This window comes from Erithacus rubecula (assembly GCF_903797595.1).
Source record: "Erithacus rubecula genome assembly, chromosome: 17".
Taxonomy (NCBI): Eukaryota; Metazoa; Chordata; class Aves; order Passeriformes; family Muscicapidae; genus Erithacus; species Erithacus rubecula.
The window spans coordinates 13,952,773-13,959,757 of record NC_136669.1 but is presented as its reverse complement, the minus strand read 5'-3'; the positions used below and the strand labels follow the sequence as shown (position 1 = coordinate 13,959,757).

Here is a 6,985-nt window from a genome sequence, read left to right as displayed (position 1 = left end):
CCTGGCAGGAATAGTAACAGCTTTTAATCTGACAAGAATTGATACATCAGTTAAGACAATACCATTTTTGCCTCTTTTTTGGGGGGACTTCCTTCACATACCAGTCGGGAAAGAGGAACATTTTCAGGATGTACAGTTTTTGTTTTGTTTTTCTCTCTCCATAGGGACTTTAAAGCATGGTGAATGTGCAAGTCAGTGCTTTTTGTTTGCTTAAAACTTTTTTTTTTTTTTTCTCCCGGTGCTTATTTACAGTTACAGTACCTCTGTGAGAGCGACAGGAAAAAACAAACGATTGTTTGAGACCTGGGGATCCGGGATCCCAAGTCGAGAAAGGCAGATCTCCAATATTTATATATTTATACATATATATATATATATATGCTTTTGTGTATACACAGATACATTTCTCTCTTCTTTTAAAGTATTAAAAAAATGGATCAACCTTCAGTCTATAAAAATACCTACTCTACAAGATAGAAAAATTTTCCCTCTCCAAGTATACACTGATTTACACCCAAAGCTTCTCTGGAAATGTACATAACGTGGCTTTCCCGCGGCCTGGGGGCAGGGAGGGGGGCAGGAGCTGCTTTGGGGCTCTCCCCGAGCCCGCTGCCGCAGGGATGAGCACCCAGAGGTGTTGTGGCCGCGTCCCCCGGGGTAAGGCGGTGACAGCGGCCGTGTGTCCCCGGGCAGGGTCACCCCGAGGGCTGGAAGGGGCTTGGGGAGGGGCAGGCACCCCGGGATTGCCGTGGCTTCTGCTGGCAGGCCGTTCTGGCATTCCCCAAACCTGCCGAGCAGGAGGAGGAGCCGCTGGATCGCTGGGATTCCGCTGGCTGCTCCCGGAGGTGCGGGCGGGGGACAGCGGCCACTGCCGGGTCACGCTGTGCCACTGGTGCCAGCAGGCCCAGAGCTGTCTGATGAAACATGGCTTTTGTTTCCCAGGAGCTGCCGAGGTGTTGTCCGGCTGCTCTCCCCAGGCACAGAGATTCCAGCGCCAGGGATGAGGAACGAGCCCAGGCCCGGAGCAGGCTCTCCCTCCAGGGCTGCAGCTATCACCAGCAGAGCCTGCTCCGGCTGGGAATGGCACAGGCCGCTGTCCCCAGGGCTTTACGGTGGCACAGGCCACTGTCCCCGGGGCTGGAGGAGGTGAGGTGGGGAGCTGGGGCCTCTCCCAAAGCGCTCCCCAAGTGCTGCGTGTCCCACGCCGCAGGAGCAGCTGCAGCCGTGCCCCGGTGCCTGTCCCCAGCTGGGACCGCTGACAGCTCCCCCGGAGCCCGGCAGGAGGAGGAGGAGGAGGGACGCCGGGAGGTGCCGGCAGTACCGAGCCACAGCCAGCACGAATAAATAAGGAGGCGGGTGCCCGAGTGTGCTCACGCCCTGTCCCCAGCAGCCCCGGGCTGCCCCGCAGCCACCCAGGGCTCTGAGCCGGGGCTGAGCCAGCTGGAGGAGGACATTTGCATTAAGTTAATTAAAAAAAAACCAAAACAACAACAAAACCCCCAAACAAAACCAAACCCCAAGCCCGTGTGAGTCCGGGATGCCTTCCCTGTTCCCAGCTCTGCCCGGTGAGTGTGTCAGGGACACTTTGGCACAGCAGAGGCTCGGGCTGGGCGGGGCAGCAGGACACAGTCAGCGCTGTCGTTCCATCTCCATCCCTGGAGGGGCCCGGGGCCTTTGGGACAGTCCCCAGCGCCACAGGCACTTCCTGCAGTGTCCCTTTCCTGAGCTCCTTCTCCAGGTTCCCTTTCACCCCTCCTCAGCCAGGAGGGCTTCAAAGTAATGGAGTCAGACAACAAAGCCTGGCTGCTGGTTTTCCTTTGCCCTGGTCCGTGGCTCAGTCACTCCCGACCTGAGGCTTCCTTGTGCCTTCATCAAGTGCAAAGACGTTTGGAGTCCCTCTTCATCCTCTCAGAGCACCAAATCCACCAACAAGAGCAGCTCCTGGCTGCCATTACTTGACCTCCAGGATGGAGGGGTTGGTCTCCATGATGGCCACGATGATCCTGTCGATGTAATCCTGCAGGCGGTAGTTGATCTCCTCCTGCTTCTGGATTGCTTCCATGAGCTGCAGCAGAGGGAGCAAAGGGAGGGAGAGGTCACTGCCTGACACTGCCCAGGCCTTCCCATGGCTCTGTGCATCTCCCTGGTTCTTCCCTCTGCACTGGGATACTCCTGATAGTGTTTAAGTGGCCAAGGAAAAACTGGTTCTGCTCACTCCTGTCCTTCCTCAAGCTCTCAGCCTGATGGAGAGAGCAGGGAGCATCACATCCCCATTGGATTCCCAAAATATTCAGGTGTGTTTCCCCACTTGCTGAGGTGTTAAAGATTTAATTCCAGTGCTTGTACAGGCTCAGCCCCCCGTGGCTGGTTCCCAGTGCTGGAGGAGCTGGGATCTCCAAGGGGAATGTGCTGTCTCCCTGGGGTTTAAAGACTGCTCCAGACAGATGGACACAGCTCATGGTGGCTGCTCTGTCCTGGAAGGGGAAGGCTGCCCCAGAGCAGGCAAAGCAGAGCTGCCAGAATCAACAAATGGGCAGGGAGCAGCTTCTCTGCTCCCAGGAGGGAGGGCTGGAGGCAGGGTAAGTCCTGAGAGCTCCACAGATAATTGTGTGTGGATTTCTTTGCTCTTGCCAGCTTTCACAGGAATTTTGGGCATGGGCTGGGCCACAGACTGGGCACAGCAACTCCTCCCAGGCCATGCCAGGTGGAGGCACCCAGGAAGGTGCAGTGTGAGCCAGCAGCTCCTCACAGCACATACCTCATCTCTGGAGACAGAGCTGATTTCTGCTGCCAGGGACTCAGAGAAGGAGGCTGAGAACAGGTTCTTGGCTCCCTGGATGCTCAGGTTGATGATCTGCCCGTTCAGTTCATCGTTCTGCTCCTTCAGGTTCCTGTTATCCTGTTCACACACACAAACCACAGGCTGCTGGAGCACCTGCTGCTCAGGGCTGATCCAGCCTGGCAAAGGCAGACAGGGGCTTCCATTCTAACACAGCTCACACAGTGCTGGAACAGCATGTGGGCTGCTGCCTCCATCTCAGCAGAGCCTGGAGAACCTCTGGAATCACGAGACACATGGGAAGATCAGGGGACACAGCACAGGCCAGGAGAGCAAAATGCACTCCATCCCTTGGGAGAGAGCCCCTGGACTCTCCCTTGGTGTCAGGGAATCGTTTCCCTGGCAGCCCAGCCCTCCTTACCTGCTTGAGCTGCTTGATCTCCTGCTCCAGCTCTGTCTCCCGTGTCCTGCTGTTGTACTCCTGCAGCCCCATGCTGCTGCTCCGGCCCCTGCGCTGCTCTGCCTCCAGCTTGAACAGCTGCAGGTGCTCCAGCTGCTTCCTCAGGTCCTCAATCAGCTGCAGAGCAAGGCAAGGGCACAGCTCACTGCCACAGGCACCCTCTGGGGTGGCTGCAGTGGGAGCACTCTCTGGATTGCAGGATTGCTGCCAGAGCAGGGTGTCCAAGGCCAGGCTGGATGGAGCTTGGAGCAACCTGGGACTGTGGAAGTGTCCCTGCCCTGAAACCCTGAAGCCTGGGAGTTTTGAACTTTCTGTGCTACCAGGCACTGATCCCCAGGGCAACTTGAGGCCTTGGAGAAGGCTTCCAAAATTGGGTGATGGAGCTGGAATTACTGGTGTGTAGTTTGAAGAGTAGTGTGTAATATCACATGGTGGAGGGTTTGGAATACAGTAATAGGTATGGGACAAGATGGATGTTCTGGGGCACTGTCTCTTCCTTTTTGTTCCTTATTCTTCTTGGTTTTAGGTGGCACTTTTTTAATTGGTTAGAAAGTGCTGCAGTGTGGGTCACAGGTGTTTGTTCATTGGATCAACAGTATAAATAATGTAGATGTTAGCTTTAATTGGGTAGTTAGGCCTTAAAAGACCTTGTAACTAGTGAGATACATTTCCATTTTGTCATTTTTGGCTTGTTAGCTAGAAGTGCTGAGGCATTCAGTGTACGATAGATGAGAATTAATAAAAGCTGAGTCTCAACATGAAAATCCATCTCTTGTGCTTCAGTCCCAACTCTGACTAAAGTTGGGACTGACTAAAGGCAGAGGAAAAAAGAAGATAACCACTAATGTGTGGAGCTGCCCATGACAGGGGGTGGAATGAGATAGGCTTTGAGGTGCCTCCCAACACAAACAAAAAATTCAGTCATTCCATGACTGAATTCCTTTCTGGAGGGCACTTGGTTTCCTCTTCCTGCCTCACACCTCCAGCAAGCAGGAGATGGGGAGCTACTAAAATATATGAGCACAGCCCTGGAAGGACCTTACTGGAGGACCAAAGATGCTGGGTTTGGGTCTGCAGCAGCACAGACCCCCAGCAATGTGGGGGGTCACCCCAGAGCCCTCAGTGACACCACAGTGACAATTAATTCCACTTTGGGCCCAAAGCTCCTTTCCTGCCAACACAGCCTCCAGCTGCAATCACCAGCACAGGAGCACTGGCAGGGAGTGAGCACTCAGCTCTCACCCCCTCTGCTCCTGCTGCTCCCCTCTGCAAGGAAGGGGCCAGGGCAGCACAGCCCTTGCAGGGACAATGCTGGATGGATTTCAGAGCAGCAGAAGTGACTGAGGGGCTGCAGCTCAGCTGCTGAGCACAGGCAGCACCCACTGCTCCAGTCCCCCATTTCTGCCAAGGCCACATTCCCACATTTGAGGACAGGGCTGTGACAAGCCCAGACTCCACTCACCTCCTGTGTTGACTCCTTCTCCTTCTGAACTGGTGCCTCTCCTGACTCAGCTTGCCCCATCTTCCTCTTTTTCTCCTGCTCCTCTGTGAGCTGCACAGTGAGGTCCTCAATCTCATCCAGCAGCTTCTGCTTCTCCTGCAGGGACAGGAGGAGCTGCAGTGAGAGGCAGGCCTGGCTCTGCAGGGAATCTCCTCTGCCTGCTGGATCTCCTCTGCTCAGGGTGCCAGGGCTGGGGCTTTGGCAGCACTGAGAAGGCAGGATGGCTCCAGAGTTAATCCACACCAAGATCCACGTTTTTGTTGTTTTCTGGGAAGTGTGGGATGGGCTGGGAGGGACTGGGACCAGCATGGGGGCTCCAGGCCAAGGAGAGACATTAAATCATAAGGCTCCTTATGTGTGGATTTCAGAAAAGTCCTGAACCTGAGATCTTTACCTCCCTCTTGGTTTTGGATATGAAAGGTTTTAATTGAGTGCTGATCCAAGAAGGAATAGACCAGTTCAAGCTGAGATGGAAAGCACACAGCCCAGCTCTGCTCCCTTCTCCCCAAAGCCTGGCTCAGTGCTGGGGATGCAGGTGAAGATGCCAGCAGCCCCTAGAGCAGCACCTTCTGCCTGTGACCAGCTCACCCTCCCTGGGCTCACAGCTTCCAGTCCCATGGGCAAGGCTTTGGCTTTCAGAGCTCCACAAATGCCACAAGCTCCAGATGCTGGCTCAGAGGTCTCCTGCTCCATGGAGCAGCACCAAAGGCACCACACCAGCAGGAAAGGCAACACTGACAACAAAATCCTGATTTTTGGGCACTGGATGGGACAGCAACTCATCAGCCAGGCTTCTCCTGGGCAGGGAGGGGCAGTGACTGCACCTCTTGCTCCTCCTTCATCCCATTCACTGTGGAGAAGAGGAGAATGGCTCTGCATGGATCAAAACCAACTTCCCATGGCTGAAACACAGCATGGCAGGGAATTTATCCCCAGAGCCACTGGGGTTTTCCTGCCCCCAGCCTCAGCTGTGCTGACAAGGCCCCGGCAGATGAAGGGAGGATGCCAAGAGGGATGGAGCTGCAGTGCTCTCCTGTGGGATTAAACATGGATAAAATGCCTCAGGCCCCTCAGCTGGGTGAGGAGCTTTGATTTCAGTTCAGTTTTAATCTTAATTCTGCCCCAGCCTGTAACCCACACTATCCCTAAAGAAGAGGCTCCTGCCCATCCCAAGGAGCCTCAGGGAGCCCCCAGCCCTGCAGGGCCCTGGATCCTGAGCAGGGTGACAGGAGAGGGGCTGGGAGGTCACACAGATCTCTGAAGACCCAATTCACAAATCCCAGGACATGGAGATGGAGCATCCCTGCTCCTCCTCCCCTGCACTGGGCTGGTCACAGGGATGGGGACAGGGACAGGGACAGGGATCAGCTTCCACAAGAGGGCACGAGTCCCCTCTGGAGCAGCCACTGCCACAGAGATTTGTCAGGGGTTTATTCCCAGCCCCCAGGCTGAACAGTGGGAAACTGCAAGGAAAACTGTGTGGGATAGTGCTGTCCAAAGAGGGGTCTGCAGCAACTGGAAAGTGGAAGCAACTGGTTTGTTACATGCAATGGATCTCATGTTCATGGAAATTCATCCCAAAGGCAGAACCAGGCACCCCCTGGCCTCACCTCCTCCAGCCTCTCGATGTTGGCTCTCAGACAGGGGACACAGGACCTCAGCTCACTGTTCTCATCATCCAGCTGCTGCAGCCTGCAAAGGGAACAGCTGTGAGACTCATCCAGCATCCCAGAGTGGGAGAAAACATCCCCAGGACTATTAACCAAAGGGAAGCCAGCAGGGATTCATCTGTTCAAGGCAAACCCTGAGGCATTTCTGCTGCCAGGGGAAAGAGAGGGGCATCCACACAATCCTGACATCCATCAGGTCCAGTGCTTTTCCTTGTTCCAAGGGCTTTTTCAGTCCCTGGACAAGCCTCAGCAGCAGAGACAGGGTCAGAGAGGGCTTTGGCTTTGCATTCCCAGGTAAAACCCCACTGCCTTCATCTTCCATGGACTGCAAACAGCAGATTTTTGCTGTTTGTAAACAGCAAAACGTTCTGGGATAGCTGGAAACACCCTGCCAGATAACTGACACCTCTCCCAGCCCACCTCTTCCTTTGGGATCCAACAGGCAGCATGAAGCACCCTGGCTGGGACACTCTGCCTTTTTGGAGGATTCTTCTTTCCCAGGTGTTTGCCTGTCTCCATCAAGGTGGAAAATATCTGGGCCCTAAAGTACTCCAAGGAGAGTCATTTATGGGGAG

General features: G+C 54.8%; 1 protein-coding gene across 1 annotated transcript in view; it reads right to left on the bottom strand.

The window, feature by feature from the left end:
• Positions 1 to 6,985, bottom strand: part of RAB11FIP3 (RAB11 family interacting protein 3) — a 70,176-nt gene continuing 63,191 nt past the window's right edge. The window contains exons 11-15 of the mRNA XM_079321067.1: positions 6,351 to 6,432; positions 4,702 to 4,836; positions 3,201 to 3,356; positions 2,759 to 2,899; positions 1 to 2,065 (exon numbers count right to left, since the gene is read on the bottom strand). Coding sequence (XP_079177193.1) covers positions 1,952 to 2,065; positions 2,759 to 2,899; positions 3,201 to 3,356; positions 4,702 to 4,836; positions 6,351 to 6,432 — 628 coding nt within the window. The 3' untranslated portion in view covers positions 1 to 1,951. The remainder of the gene's footprint in view (positions 2,066 to 2,758; positions 2,900 to 3,200; positions 3,357 to 4,701; positions 4,837 to 6,350; positions 6,433 to 6,985) is intronic.